This window comes from Mya arenaria, chromosome 6, assembly GCF_026914265.1.
Source record: "Mya arenaria isolate MELC-2E11 chromosome 6, ASM2691426v1".
Classification (NCBI taxonomy): domain Eukaryota; kingdom Metazoa; phylum Mollusca; class Bivalvia; order Myida; family Myidae; genus Mya; species Mya arenaria.
Window position 1 is genome coordinate 78809984 of NC_069127.1, and position 17196 is coordinate 78827179.

General features: G+C 38.2%; 1 protein-coding gene across 1 annotated transcript; it reads right to left on the bottom strand.

The window, feature by feature from the left end:
- Positions 1 to 1724: 1724 nt before the first annotated feature.
- Positions 1725 to 16198, bottom strand: LOC128236897 (glucose dehydrogenase [FAD, quinone]-like). Its single transcript, XM_052952027.1, has 12 exons — positions 15801 to 16198; positions 12361 to 12494; positions 8642 to 8850; positions 8190 to 8379; positions 7844 to 7978; positions 6776 to 6897; positions 5409 to 5576; positions 4800 to 4950; positions 4125 to 4273; positions 3674 to 3851; positions 2825 to 3047; positions 1725 to 2307 (listed from the first exon to the last, which is right to left on the bottom strand). The coding sequence occupies exons 1-12, from the start codon at positions 15827 to 15829 to the stop codon at positions 2130 to 2132; spliced, it is 1866 nt and encodes a 621-aa protein (XP_052807987.1). The 5' UTR covers positions 15830 to 16198; the 3' UTR covers positions 1725 to 2129.
- Between the last annotated feature and the right edge of the window lie 998 nt (positions 16199 to 17196).

A 17196-nucleotide genomic window follows, 5' to 3' on the forward strand; every position in this document is an offset into this window, starting at 1 on the left:
AGGTGGTGCATACGATCCCCACCAGGAATGCTTTCACATGGCCTCTCAAGTAGGACATCAGTACTGATTTCTACCTAGGAAGAGTGATTCATATCGCCTATAGCAGTGATGGCTAAAATCATTGACATTGTCTTAGCGCCGATGGCGGTAAACTTAATTGTATTGCTTATATACTGTGTATGTGTGTTGTCCCTTCGAAGAACCTTTCTCTTCCAGAATGTTTGATCTATTTAAGTAATTACTTGCTCGATGGTTCATGAAGCTGGGTTGTCCAGTTGTCATTTATAATATTCCCACATTTCTCGTTTCATTGGCTCCTCCTTTATTTACTCAATATGTTTTTGCTCATTTGGAACTTATCGGCCATTTTACAAACCAACACCGGATGTATATGGACGGTGTACAATGTCAGAAATCTTTATACTTAACTACACTGCAAGTAGATCGCGGAGTAATTTCAATTTAGCAGTTAAACCTAGGGACTTTACTCTTAGGAATCTTTATTATTAATGCAATTAAACTCTTCACTGACAATAAATTTAGACTTAGATATACATAATACACGTTTAAACACTACCATTAATTAATACTACTATAAAAAACACGAACTACTTCTACTGATGTATCGGCATACTTCCGAGGTTATTTTCGATGGATTTTGGTCGAGGTGTTCCAATTGGTTCTAGCTACGAAGCGAATCGTGCTTGAGCCGTTCATGTCTTAGGGCGGTCGCTGTAGTTAGTATTCCCATTTCTTCAGTTCCATATGGATAGAAGGAAGCACATCCGGCGCACATTTATTATCGGTCCATACATTTTAATTATATATGCAATACTTCCCTGTGATCATCAGATTTAATTTAAAAAATTTTTTTTCAAGAATTGAATTTAATGGCATAACTATTACAATACGTATTCGAAATAATTTTTTGAATGAATGAACACATGAATATCTACATAAATAAATCAGCGAAAACAAATAAAAATAAATTGAAATAAATAAAATGCTAAATGAATAAGTTAACAACAATAACTACAATAATGTAGTTCAGCCTAGGTCATAATTGAACCACGACAGCAATATGCAGGTTCACGCCAAAAATATGGGGGAGTTCGTGGATTGTCTTGTTGTACGACAGTCGTGGGATACAAACAGGTGTTTTTGCGACAACAACACAAACTGTCGTGGCTTGGACTACCCTGTTTTATACAGATTCTCCGACGTTCTGTACGACATTCGCACGGAAAATGACATGCTGGGGATGCCAAAAGTGTGGTGTAATTCTTACGACAATATCACGTCGCTAGTCGTTCGTGAGATTAACGTGTGATGATTGTGAGATAATCGTTCGGAATTCGTACAAAATCAAGTAATTTAAGCATGATACTGTAATGTTACTCCTGCGTTATTCGTGAGTTACCCTGCCATATCTGGAGAAGGTATATAAGCATAGAGTGAAAACTTCATCAAACATCAGTTCCACCCATGAAAGCGTTTCATTTTCATTTGACCGTTACCACAATAGTGTTTATGTCCTACGAAATTTAAACATGACAGAGAAATGTATGACAAAATTATCCTGGGTTTCATTGTTACCGAGGCTTGAGTACCATGGCTGGAATTCAATTCAATTCTTAATTGGATCTTAGAACGATGTAGCTAATCGGATTACTTATTATTAATAACTGATCAATGAAATGAATGAAGTCAATAACGTATGGCAATAAGATTAACTTAAGCTGTATTGCATACCAGCCAATATTTATACATTCTTTTAGTTTCGATTGTATTTTGTTTAGAGATGGGGGTCGTTGGCACCGAAGTCTTACGGCACGCATAAGCATCACGTGCCGAGATATTTGCATAATAGGTCTGACCGTCCCTCATTGTGAAAATTAATATTAACACATAGTCTTTAAAAAACTAAATTTAACAGTTGCATATCCATAGTCTAGCAAAGTTTCTTGGCCTTCCGCGCAGTTTTGCACGGTCTTCTTTCTCCTATCATTACAGTGGTGAACGATGAAATAGTAATTCCGATGTTCGCTTGAAGGAGAGACTTCCGTAGTTCCCATGAAATTAGATTTTAGAGATATCTGCACAAGAATCGACCCACTTCCATCTTAGGCCTAGCTGTTTTTCAGTGCTCGATTTGCTAGTTTCCTGTAAAACCGGATGGACTCGTGACCACGAATTAGGTCCGCTGCTTTTTCCGCAAACATGACACGTGTTGCCATTAGGTCGCCTGATACAGAACTAGGGAAGACGCTTGCATCCGAAATTCGCAGGTTCGAAATATTCATCACTCTAAAATTAAATAATAAATATACATGTATATCAGTTGAAAAAAAATAACATCAGATTTGTTATTTACATTAGAATGATTAAATACAGTCAAACTGTAACCGAGGTATACTATGTAAAGAATATTCGGAAAACGTTTTGGCAACTTCTGGATAAACTTTAAGAGGAATCTTAGAAAAACACAGCATGTTTGCTCATCACGTTGGCTTCATAACATTTTAATTTTAAAAAGGGTGGTATTCATAAAACTTCTTCTTCTAAACTTTTAGAAATTATATTAACGAAAAGTGTGAAAAGTGTGAAAAATCAACAGAAATTAAGTATTTCAGAGATTAAAATGTTATATGATTACAGGTCCTGGGATGGTATTCAATACGAAACCATAGTCAAATTTATGGTCATACATCATTGACTCCATTCACTCTAGAAGTCAGTTATTTATATCGAGCAATCCGATTAGCTACATCGTTCTTAGATCCAATGATACTTGTATTGAATACCGGTCCAGGTCTCTACTCACCTTAGGTTTGTATCGACAACTGTCTTTGGGCTTCCAATGGGCCCCATCGGGCATGTTGACGTTGCTTGCCCGTTGCCCACCGCGATGTGTCTGAGTAAACACTCCCAGTAACCATCGCTCTTGAACCGATGCTCAATGCACGAGGGGTTGGGCTTCTCCCGCACCCGAGCCTTCATTGCGCGAAATGGTGCCGTTGACAAGAAGGATAGGGCGATCTTTATTCCTTGGTGGTCAAGTGAGAGTGTGTGAACAATTAAACATAAGCATGTATCAATACATGTATTAACATATATAGGTTCAATCCAAATATTTATTTTACTCTCTCAAGTATATATAATGGCGAACAGACGGGCTCTGGTGACTTATATATAATAGTTAAAGATATCGTTATATGACTGTAATACAAATTAAAGAGGTGTTATATAATGGTTCTTGATATACCATCATTGAGAAGATATACATACGGTACAGGGTCACTGTATATTAAAAATCTCAAGTCATTTCCTAACTTAAGTTAATTATCTCACTGTTTATATTCTAAATAATAGCTGAAATACTTAATTTTCATGTACAAACTATTGATTTTTATAAATACGGCCCCAGCTATACATGTACTACAACGAGTATAACATCTGGTTACAGCTTTCATGAACAAAACTCATCTTTAATTCTTAAATAAACTAGTAGTTGTAGATCTAGTTAGAATCTTCAGAACTATGTATAGACCTAAACACCGTACTAATAAAACTGATATAAAATGTAGTTAATTTACAATGAACTATTTATAGACCTAAAAACTGCACTAATAAACACAGGTATGAAATATAGATTGTGGTTGAGGCATCTTACCTTTTACCATCATCTGGATATCTTTTGGATTAAATAGATAGTTTGGGTCTATCTTGGGTTGTGTAAATGGATTTGCACTCCCTAGCAGAACGCTTCCCCTACTGTCCGGTCGCAGTAGTTCAACAATGATTGTGAATCCCTGTCCACTTGTTGTGTTGCCCGCGCCGCTGGAATGTTTCTGAAATAGTTTACAAATCGATTGTGAAATCTGGCTTTTATTGCAAATACCCTAACGATTTTATATTTTATTAATATTAACTATTGTAATCATGTGCACACGTGTTTTTCACCGCCACCATCAAGATTTACTTCATTTGCTTGCTGGGGTGATTATCTATTTAACGACTGCTTATTGTTTACTTTTTTCTGTTTTTTTTTTTTGTCAAAAACTACAGTGAGGTGAGTAAAAGCTAAGTTTATTTCGCTGTTATCGAAATACAATTTATTTTACATTTTTATCATTTTCGCCATCATCCTCTTTGCCTAGATCGTCAGCAATGGCGGAAAATGTCAACTGAATGTCGGGACGATTTTTAGAGGAAGTGACGTCAGTTCTCAACAAAGCATTACCAAACACACCACCACTGGTTGAAAGCAATCCTGAAAAATATGAATAACCAATCAAAGATATTCATTTTCTTCTTCAAATACCAAACGTTACTTGGCGATGCTTGAATCTGTATTGATCGATTGTAAAGCATATCAGACAGTCATCAAATATGCTATATTTTCATACTATATACACAAAAATAGGATGCAGTATAAGCATATTCACTAGCGAGTTGGGGGGGGGGGGGGCTCACCCGGCGCGCGCACCCTCTAGAATTATCCAAGTTTTTTTCAATTTAATATGGGAGAAAAAAAAGTAATAAATTACGCCGAAAAAGCACCATTTCCGACAACAAATTGTCAAAACAATTAATTGAGGGTGTTACCTCAAACCCCTATGCAAATAGTTTATGTCATACACTTTCGGTTCTGAGATAGGGGCGTATGTCAAAGGATTGCGCCACTAACGTCAGTTGCTGGACCCGCCCCTGATATGAAATACAAGTTGTAACAAGTTTTTTTTTAAATTATGTTTAATTCAATAGTTCAAGCCATTAATGAAAGCTAGCTGTCAGACCTTTTCCCAGCGTCATGTAATGTAGATAAGACAGGGCATTGAAGGCGTTTTCTCTGGTAATACCCACTGACTCGTTCGTCTGAATATCCAATTTGAGCAACAAATGCTCCTGTAAGTTACTGCCTACTGGCAGGTCTGCCAAGCATGGAATCTGAAATAATACGCAAATTGTTCTAGGTGAAAACGAGATGTAATCATTAAATCTATGGGAGATAAGAATTCCATTTTCGACGGAATTATCAAGAAAATGAAATGGAAATGATGAAAAAAAGAAAGACGTTAATCACAATCTTGATTATTTCAAGACTTGAATAAATATACAAGAAAAACGAGAAAACCTATTTAAAACAACTTAATTTCAACGTATCAAGTCGACCAATACAATCACACATTCATAGAAAGAACTTCTACAATAATACAATGACAACTACAGGGACTCAGGGACAAGCCCGGTAGTCAGGCCAATTTCTAGTCGTAGCAGGACAATGCCGTATGTGGTGAAACAAATAATATTAACTAAGAAAGTACTCCAAAATCACCCCAAACGAAGTGATCGAGCCAAAACAAAAGGCTTTGCTCCAACAGTATTTATTTAATATTTTGTACCACCTTTTGTTTTGTGAGCTGATCTTTGGGTCCTATTCCGGATAACAACAAGAGCTGAGCTGTGCCAATCGCCCCTGCCGTCACTATGACGTCTCTACTTCCACCAACAGTCTTTTTATCGCCGTTACGCACATAATCTACACCGACAGCCCTCCGGTTTGTAATCAGGATCTAAATTAAGAACAACATGTTGTAATTTTAAGACTGAATTTATTGAGTAAAAGCTTTTGATTGAGGTCGATATGTTGATTTGTCGACTTGATAAAGTGATATTTATACATAACAGTTTTCATATAAAACTAGACCTACTGCTATATAACTTTTGACGCTGGGTCATATGAATAGCGAATGTGCGCGCTGTATAGCGACGCTTTATATATCCAGTGTGTGTATACCACATGATAAATTGCGTCATAAATGCTACGTCGGAAGGCAATATTTCTATTTGAAAAAAGACTTTAAACAAAGATAACTTCACTATTTCTTCACCATTTTAAATGAAACATAGCGCAGTCTACGCCGCTTACGGAGCCACACCTTCAGTCTTTTACCAGAATTTGATTGCGAGTTCAGTTTCTTAAAACACTTCGACAAACCTTTTCACAATACGGCCGTCTGACGGAGCACTGTCAAAACATTATTTTGGAAACATGTTTGTCGAAGTGTTTGATGAAACTAATGACCTCATAAAATTTAGGAAATAAAACAAATGCGGGGCTCTTTAAGCGGCATAGACTGCCCATTGTTTCATTTAAAACGAATGACTACCCGTGTAATAGACGTTAGCTAAGAACTTAATTATATCGTTTTATGATATAGGTAACAAACTTTATAACCATAGGCTGCTTGTATTGGGGTTTAATGCAAATACAAATTTGAGGGTAAGATTGTTAATATTATAATTTAAAAACATAAAAAGCGTATCAAATGCATCATACTGTCGGTTAATATACCAAAAACTGCAAATATAGTAACCCAGTATATGCGTTTATGTTCGATGGAAGAGACAAGCAAAATACTCATATTAATTTTTTTTTAACATCGTCAGATAAGCTAAGGTCTACACGTGATGGTAAAATACCTTCCTGGCATTGAAACACGTATACCACATAAAACCACAAACAATCAGAATACATGTTAATGTTTGAGGGAGGACGAACACAACATGTACTTCAATGACATTGGAATATGTGACACGTGTACCACACAAATCTAACATCAATCAGTCTACATGTTTATGTTCGATTGTAGAGACGAGCACTACACGTACTTTAATGACAGTGGAATGTGTTGACACGTGTACCACACAAATCTAACATCAATCAGTCAACATGTTTATGTTCGATTGTAGAGACGAGCACTACACGTACTTTAATGACAGTGGAATGTGTTGACACGTGTAGATTACGGCGAGACAGGACGGGTCGGAGGAAGTCTTTGGCCGAGCTGAACCTTTCTCCATCATGTACGGTCGTGTATAGCCGACAGAAACCTGGATTAAAGCGGGAAATATCCTTGTATGAGAGCTTGTTTTTCACTTGGTTTAACTGCCAAACTGAACAACCTACATTACTGTACATTAGCCTAAGATTTTACTTACTTATATATTTTCAAAACATTCTTAATGTTCAATTAAGCAATTCTCCAGTATTAGCATACACCTGACTGAACACATGGCTTTAGGGCATGGACATGCATAGGTTTTGGACCCGGGTACCTGATTAGAATTAGAATACCGACGGGTACCCGAACCTCAATTAGAATACCCACTGGCATCCAATCATCAATAATAATACCCACGGGTACCCATATATTCATTCCATGCCGCAGAGTAGACACGACATAGAAAAGTAAATGCACATTTTAAAGTCTACGCGAAGTTACCCTGTCGCCTGAAACAAAAACAATACAGTTTGAAATATTGCCAATCGTTTGTCTAATGAAAAGACGAAATGCCGTTTCTATTCAGGTAAGCTCGGTCACAAAGGTGGGGCAACAACATCTATGAAAAAAGCACATGGAAAAGAAACTATCCTTTTACCCACTCCAACAAGTAGCAGGTGATGGCCTGACGTAAAACAGCTGACAAGCACCAAACATCAGATGGTATTGATAATTCCTGTATTGGATGTGTACTGGGTTCTATCATTGTACCCAGCAAAATGTACCCGTCCTGCGGGTACCCGGGTACACGTCCATGCCCGAAGTCATATACCGAATGTACGTATGTCGGTTCAATCGCAATTGTTATTTAAAAGGTGCTATTTAAAGCGTATGATAATATGTTTAATATCATACAAAGGCAAGTCTAGCACCAATCTAACCTACAATCTTTGTCAGGTGGTCAGATTCGATGATATGTCAATATGACTCAAATGTACACAAATGAAGAATACAAAACAATACACTGTGATTGAATTATTAGTTAGTAACCCTACCAACTCCCTCCAAGCCATTGCAGTCGATAGGCTTGTTCTTGAGCTCCCTGGCTCCTTCCAGAAACATGTCGTGGAGAAGATACATCTCCTTCTGTACACCAGATACAGGCAGTGGACCGTTAGTTGAATGGCGATCTGAAAATGAGGAAAATCAGTCATTTGCGACTAAATTATTCTGCATGTGCTTGGGCATAACGTTTTTTGGATGATATGTATGCATGCAACTCAAAAGCATCTAGACCAAGTCAGGCTGCACTGTACATGATTCAAGTTTATGTGTTTGTAGAAAATCTGAAACTGTGCTTACCGTTACCTATTTAAACCCCAAACATTGATTAACACCTACCAGAAATTTTGAGATCTTCATCTAACATATCTTCTGATTTAAAGTAATACGGCAGGATGTTTTCGTAGGACCAGGTTTTAGCCTTGTCCTGCGGCCAACTTGCGAAGTCGTGTTTGCTTGCACGTGTGTAGAGCATGCTGCTGGTCAGAGATGAGCCGCCGAGGACTTTAGGTTGCAAGACTGGACACTTCTGAAAAGAAGTGCTTTATAGATTCAAGTTAAAGACATGCAGTGAGACAGAATTTAAAAAAAAAAACACACAGCACGATCAAATATCTATCTCCTTGTTAATGATTCATGTGTATTTGGTGATTCATTTGTATCCAGGGCAATTCATTGGTGTATGTTTCAATGGACCATTATAATGAACGTTAAGCATTGCTAAGTGGACAATATTATATTTCGAGTTCGTTTAACGTATATAAAATGCATCAAGAAAACTATATGATAACCTTTTGCTTCATTGATTTACATGCGAACTTCTGTGGTGTTGTGGAAAATCCCCAGTCCTGTTTGGATCCCGGCCTGACGGGGCTCCAAAGGGGCACGTGGTTCCACAGACTGACTGTCTCCTCCCCTCCCGCCTCCAATAGCAAAACGGAAACCCGGGGATCTTCCGACAGTCGTGTGGCCAATACACATCCTTCAGCACCTCCTCCCACTGTGCCAAGTGAAACATAATTATTACTTTGAAGCAGTTGTTCAGTACATATGGTGCTTTGATTTCTTTTTAAAAATTTCAACTATTCTATCTCTATTTAAAATTTCCATTTATATGCAAATTTTTTGATGTTTCAGAATTGTGATCTAAAGCAGAATGGGTAACTTTATACCTTAATTTCCTTAAAACGTTACCCAAGTTGACATTGAAATTCTTCTGATGTAATAAAATGAAAACATAAAAAAAATGGAAAAAAGACACACTTCTAATTTTACTCATTCATGAACCCTAACTAGTGAGTATAAATCAGAGGTGGTGAAATTAACAGTTTTGCATATAGATGTAAACTATAAGCCTCCAAGTCGGTTGGCCAATAAACCTGAATAGCGATAAAACACATTTAATGGGCACATTCCTGCATCTGCCTTGAATAGATTGAATTTCTCGGAAACCGTTCAATATTTCAAATACGAGTTTCAAGCAAGTGTGCATGTGTGCATCCCGTTCTTCCAGACAAATGCAGGTGCACATAAAATTTGTTTAATCACTTGGAAATATCGGTTTTGGAAATATAAGTTTTATTGATCAAGGCGTGAATACCGCCCGGAAACCTCATAATCTATTTGATTGTGTTCTTCATTTATGGTTGACACTGCCACCTATGCATCAACCATCTCTGACTGACACTGCCACCTATCCATCAACCATCTCTGACTGATACTGACACCTTTGCATCATAATCTCTGGCTGCCTCTGCCTCCTATGCATCAACCATATCTGACTGACACTGCCACCTATCCATCAACCATCTCTGACTGACACTGCCACCTATCCATCAACCATCTCTGGCTGACACTGCCACCTATCCATCAACCATCTCTGACTGACACTGCCACCTATCCATCAACCATCTCTGACTGACACTGCCTCCTATCCATCAACCATCTCTGGCTGATACTGCCACCTATCCATCAACCATCTCTGACTGACACTGCCACCTATCCATCAACCATCTCTGACTGACACTGCCACCTATCCATCAACCATCTCTGGCTGATACTGACACCTTTGCATCATAATCTCTGGCTGCCTCTGCCTCCTATCCATCAACCATATCTGGCTGATACTGTCACCTAAGCATCAACCATCTTTGGCTGATACTGTCACCTTTGCATCATAATCTCTGGCTGACAATGCCACCTATCCTTCAACCATCTCTGGCTGACACTGCCACCTATCCTTCAACCATCTCTGGCTGACACTGCCACCTATCCTTCAACCATCTCTGGCTGACACTGCCACCTATCCTTCAACCATCTCTGGTGGACACTGCCACCTATCCTTCAACCATCTCTGGCTGATGCTGCCTCCTATCCATCAACCATCTCTAGCTGATACTGCCTCCTATCCATCAACCATCTCTGGCCGATACTGCCTCCTATCCATCAACCATCTCTGGCTGATACTGCCACCTATCCATCAACCATCTCTGGCTGATACCGCCACCTATCCATCAACCATCTCTGGCTGATACTGCCACCTATCCATCAACCATCTCTGGCTGACACTGCCTCCTATCCATCAACCATCTCTGGCTGACACTGCCTCCTATCCATCAACCATCTCTGGTTGACACTGCCTCCTATCCATCAACCATCTCTGGCTGACACTGCCTCCTATCCATCAACCATCTCTGACTGATACTGCCACCTATCCATCAACCATCTCTGGCTGACACTGCCTCCTATCCATCAACCATCTCTGGCTGATACCGCCACCTATCCATCAACCATCTCTGGCTGACACTGCCTCCTATCCATCAACCATCTCTGGCTGATACCGCCACCTATCCATCAACCATCTCTGACTGATACCGCCACCTATCCATCAACCATCTCTGACTGACACTGCCTCCTATCCAACCATCTCTGGCTGATATTGCCACCTAAGCATCAACGATCTCTGGCTGATACTGCCACCTATCCATCAACCATCTCTGGCTGACACTGCCTCCTATCCATCAACCATCTCTGGCTGATATTGCCACCTAAGCATCAACGATCTCTGGCTGATACTACCACCTATGCATCAACCATCTCTGGCTGATTCTGCCAACTATCCATCAACCATCTCTGGCTGACACTGCCAACTAACCATCAACCATCTCTGGCTGACACTGCCACCTATCCTTCAACCATCTCTGGCTGACACTGCCAGCTATCCATCAACCATCTCTGGCTGATACTGCCTCCTATCCATCAACCATCTATAGCTGATACTGCCTCCTATCCATCAACCATCTCTGGCTGATACTGCCTCCTATCCATTAACCATCTCTGACTGATACTGCCACCTATCCATCAACCATCTCTGACTGATACCGCCACCTTTCCATCAACCATCTCTAACTGATACCGCCACCTTTCAATCAACCATCTCTGGCTGATACCGCCACCTATCCATTAACCATCTCTGACTGATACCGCCACCTATCCATCAACCATCTCTGACTGATACCGCCACATTTCCATCAACCATCTCTGACTGATACCGGCACATATCCATCAACCATCTCTGGGTTATACCGCCACCTATCCATCAACCATGTCTGGCTAAGACTGCCACCTATCCATCAACCATATCTGGCTGATACTGCCACCTATCCATCAACAATATCTGGCTGATACTACCACCTAAGCATCAACCATCTCTGACTGAGACTGCCACCTATCCATCAACCATCTCTGGCTGACACTGCCACCTAACCATCAACCATCTCTGGCTGACACTGCCACCTATCCTTCAACCATCTCTGGCTGACACTGCCACCTAACCATCAACCATCTCTGGCTGACACTGCCACCTATCCTTCAACCATCTTTGGCTGACACTGCCACCTATCCATCAACCATCTCTGGCTGACACTGCCTCCTATCCATCAACCATCTCTAGCTGATACTGCCTCCTATCCATCAACCATCTCTGGCTGATACTGCCTCCTATCCATCAACCATCTCTGGCTGATACTGCCACCTATCCATCAACCATCTCTGGCTGATACTGCCAACTATCCATCAACCATCTCTGGCTGATACCGCCAACTATCCATCAACCATCTCTGGCTGAAACCGCCACCTATGCATCAACCATCTCTGGCTGATACTGCCACCTATGCATCAACCATCTCTGGCTGATACCGCCACCTATCCATCAACCATCTCTGACTGATACTGCCACCTGTCCATCAACCATATCTGACTGAGACTGCCAACTATCCATCAACCATCTCTGGCTGACACTGCCACCTATCCATCAACCATCTCTTACTGAGACTGCCAATTATCCATCAACCATATCTGACTGATACCGCCACATATCCATCAACCATATTTGACTGATACCCCCACATATCCATCAACCATATCTGGCTGATACCGCCACATATCCATCAACCATATCTGACTGATACCGCAACATATCCATCAACCATAAATATCCATTGAACCGTACCAATGATGTAGTCATAGGTAGCATTCGTCCTGCTGGTCACGTGACCGAAAGGAGAGGACTCGAGAGTGCGCATGTACGTGACGCCGACGCCTGCGGCAAACAGGGCTAGGACCAGCCACCAGCCCAATGTCTTCCTGTAGGGGTCAAATGAGAAAATATCATTATTATAGTCCATCCCCATGGAATGTTAACAACATACAAATATAAAAAAACACAATATAGATCACTTAATTTACGTGCATAAGTTTGGTCCAATTTTTTGTTATTGTAATGAAAACTATACTATTTACGTGAATGTATATATAATAGTATATGCATTTGGCTACGATCATGTTTATGTTTATGTCTGATAAAAGTTTTGTTCTGTCTGTAAGTTATTGATTTTTTTAAAGAAGTGTTATGTTTAAAAAGAAAACATTTTCAAAAAAAGATATTGCTGTCGATTATAAAATCCCAAACCTATATATTTGCAAATTATGTTTACAATTTGATATTTTTTTCTTCAGCGATGGTATCGTTTTGAATTTATGGGGGAACCAAAATAGTTTGCACCCGCATAATCGCTTTTAGCGTTTTGAAATAACAGATTACCGCAATAGACCTGTTCCAGCCGATCAGATGTTCCTATATATTACATTTATCCGACAAAAATGCTGTTTCTTTGAGATAAAGAAGGTATTGTGACGTCATAGAAACACATTTATGCCCTAGGTTTTTGTAGAATAAAAGTCGGAATCGAGAATAGCAACTTCTGCATGCAATAAAATCTAACAGTTTCTTGCATTTTCCTGCATTTCGGCGATGGTGCAGAAGATGGTTCAATAGAGGTGATATTTTAATTTCCTACCGATTAAAAGAATTTCGAGCGTTTCTTGGCAACTTTCTGCAATACGGAAATAAGTTTAAGCGAATTTAAGTAGAAAATCGTTAAATTGTTGTGTGTTTTTGTTTGTTTTATAAAAAGGTATGATAGGATTAAGTTAGTGCCAACTTAAGCGAGAAATGTAAACGGTTTAGCATTAGTCATTTGTTTCATTGTCATTTGTGCAAGGTAACATAATAAATACATGTTAAATATTTCAATAAATAATAGCGAATTTCATCGTAAATCTGAAACTTGTTACACAACGAGTGTTTTTTGTTGTTGTTGTTGTTTGTTTTGTAAAGGTGTGACATGTTGTTTAAGTGCCTGTAGTGTTGCAGTATCTATGGTTAAAATTTTCTTTCGATTTAAAGAATTTCAAAAGGAATATGTTACTTGGTTTTGTGTTGGCTGTGTTGCGTTTTGCATCTACGTATCTGGGAGGAATAAACACGTTTTATATACCTGCCCGCATAAGCATTATGTTTCATATCAAGTAACAATAATATTATATAATACTGTTCACTGAATCATTAAATGCCAACTTTAATACCTTAGACATGGACCCCGTTGGAAATAAGCTTTTGCACTTGTGCAAATCTCTACGGGTTATCCTGAGCAATGTCATTTATTATGTTAAACTTTATTTGGTAAAACTTTATTTGGTAATAAATTAGATAGCTTTATCATTAACACCAGAAGTAATACTTGTTTTAGTAGATCTAGTAAGTATTATGTATTTCATGTTAAACTTTCTGTGATATAACTTATTATAACTCTAAATATCATGCAAATACAATATGTGATATATCTTATATTGATGTAAAATGTACTGTTATTGACATCATGCACGATAAAACTACTACTACTACTACTACTACTACTACTACTACTACTACTACTAACAGTCGACAACAACCAAGAACATTTGCTTTAAAAATGCATTTTAGTTGATATTAAGCTTATATGGTATCTATAGATATTAAGTTTATTTGGAAAAGCACTGCACAGGAATAATATATGCTACGTTTTTTCTTTCTTTTTTTATAAATTTCTTCAAGCAACAAAAAAACCCCACATTATTAATAGCCTTAATATTTTGGTTAAATTAATTGCTGAACGCCACGAGTTTGATTTCTTAAATCAAAAACTACCAACAGGTGAACAGATTATCATTACCCTTCTTATTATGACGCCGTGCGGATGAAAGACATGGAAATAAATGTTATAATGCTCTATGATTTATAGCCTCAAACCCAGTGCTGATACTATTTTCATTCCTGGTGTCGACGTATCTCAATGGTGCTAGAGCATTGAAACTCATACATACTTATACTCGCGAATATATTTACCAAAGAATGTTGCCATAGCTTCCTATTGTTTTATATACGCGGCAAAAATCTCTAGGTATTTTTCACCTTGTAACATTTGCGGATTGTTTATCGTTACTGAGATCGAATTATGCCAATTAGCCTTTCATTTCAGATTAATATTATAGAAAGAGCATCTTTTAAACTTTTGAACTTCATTTGATGGATATTCCGGGTTTGTTATTAGAAGCGCCTATGAGTTACAAGTGCAAAACCAAGAACACGATCATGAAAAGCAAAAGTTATATGTTTGCACTATTTATCCTTTTTACATACAGTGCCTGCAGGTATCCTTTACTTTTACAAATTGATGTTTAATTGTAAGTTAAAAGAACCCTGATCAGAACTGAATAACTAATTGCAGTCTGCAATTATCGCATACAACGTACTTTCGACATTTGCATACTAATATATCAGAAGAGTTATATAATGGAGAGGCCCAGTCATAAATGCATCGATTTTTTTCTTAAATACATAGAATTTCGAGAAATAATAGGATTTCGATTATTAAAATAAGAAACAATTTTAAAATTAGAATTAAACTAAACTATTTATTAAAGCAGGCATTTTTGCTTTATCATAATCATCGACTTATAAGTACTGTAATTATGGCAAGCCCTGAAAGTTGGCACAGATGTTCTACATGACCTACGGGTACAAATGACACATATTTTTAGGTTAAACCCCAAATCAGCTCCTTAAAATAACTTTATAGATAAAATACTTAAAATATGATGTCCTATATGTAGTATAAAACAACAATTCTAAGCGCACATTAATAATTTAAAATAATGTGAATCAGGGGTGGGGCACTTTGGTTGCGGTCGGAGCCAATCGTCTGTCACATATATCCGGGTTTCGCACCAAACCAAAGCAATAAAACTTATGTCTTTATTTTTTTTTTAAATGGCATAAAAATAATAAGTCTTCAGTGCATTGTTCATCACGTTAATCATACTAGCCACAACTTCAGAAACAATACACTCAGTTTAAAAGTATATGCTATATGCTATATCTTACAATATTATTACATGAACATTGTCAACATCATGGTGTAACAACTTTGTGTCTCAGATCATAATATGTCATATGTAATTTGTATTGCTGAATATACTGTATAGATCACCATTTGTTTGTTTGGTATGTTTAAATCACGGATGGAAATAAAGAGAATATGATTGTGATAATGAAAATGCCATGCTGCTTACCTCAGCTCCTCTCCTGTTAAATACCGCATGGTCAGTTTTTAGGCCGAAACGTCATATTATACATCCCAAACATTCACCATGCGTTCCTCACAATATGATAGTACTCGTATATATTCCAAAGTCCACGAAAGTTCTTAAGTCCTCGAAAAGTTGCCTAGCCTACTCTCACAAGAAATTACGGTGAAACAGCGAACTATTTAATAATGAACTTTAACCTAATATAATGCTTCCTGATTCCCCGCTCTGAAAAAAGCTCTTTCCCACGGGCCGCACTGTTTGTTTTCACGGAGCAGTCATAAATAGTTATGTGCTCAAGGTAAGAAGTGGTTTATTTCCTTGTTCCCGAGCAATTAAGAAAGTCAAAGAGAAAGCATTTTGCCAGGTGAGTTTCGAAGGGAGTTTTGTTTATTCAGCTGAGGATATAGTTTACAAACTCTTACCAGTGTTAGAATACTATATTAAACAAGTTGTCAAGATAGCAACATATTGAAAGAAACGGAATGGGAGATGGGGGGGGGGGGTATCTAGAATTTAGGTTTCTAAATTGTACATGATTGTTATCAATGTTGAAAAGTATATTTGTAGCCCAAGTCACACGCACACGCACGCAAACACGCACGCACACACACACGCACACACGCACACGCGCACACACTCATATACACTTCTGGTTTTACGACCTTTATAACAATTCTACATTCAAATTGTCAAATTATTTTCCCCATATATCTGGTATTTACCATCACCTTCGGATAAGATCTTTTCTACTAGCACTTTATTCACGGCCCAAGGCTTTGAGGAACGGTTAGATATTTACTGTCACTGAATAGCTGTCATCAGGGGCATAGCCAGCGTTACGCACTTACGCACGTGCGTAACATCAGTTTGAAAAATGAAAATAAAATAAAAAATGGAATCAAAGTCGAGGGCTAAGCTATGTATTGACATCAAAATAAAGCCTTAAAGGGAAGATCAGCTATAGAAAGCATCTCTGTGCTAGATAGCTTACATAGCCTAAAAAACACTTGGTAACTACAGTCGGCGGCCTCGAACCTATAAATCCTGCCAAATACACATCAGTGCTAAACATGTAAGTTCCATTTTCTATTTTTCCATGTGGAGCAGCCGCACATTACAGTTCCAGAGAAGACGCAGAGCTTGCTAAACAACTAACAATATAGAACAGGAAGCTGACAATAGAAAACGCAGATTCATACTTGATGCATCATTTCCAGCACTTACTTTGTGGAAATTTAATTTGCAAGATTAAAAAAATATTATCAGAGATTTTTGTATATCATTTTTTATAAGTTGAAAGAATAAAAAGACACAAACATTTCAGGGTAATCGAGTTTATATGCCTTGTCATGTCGTTGTACGTGCATTTCGCATTGTT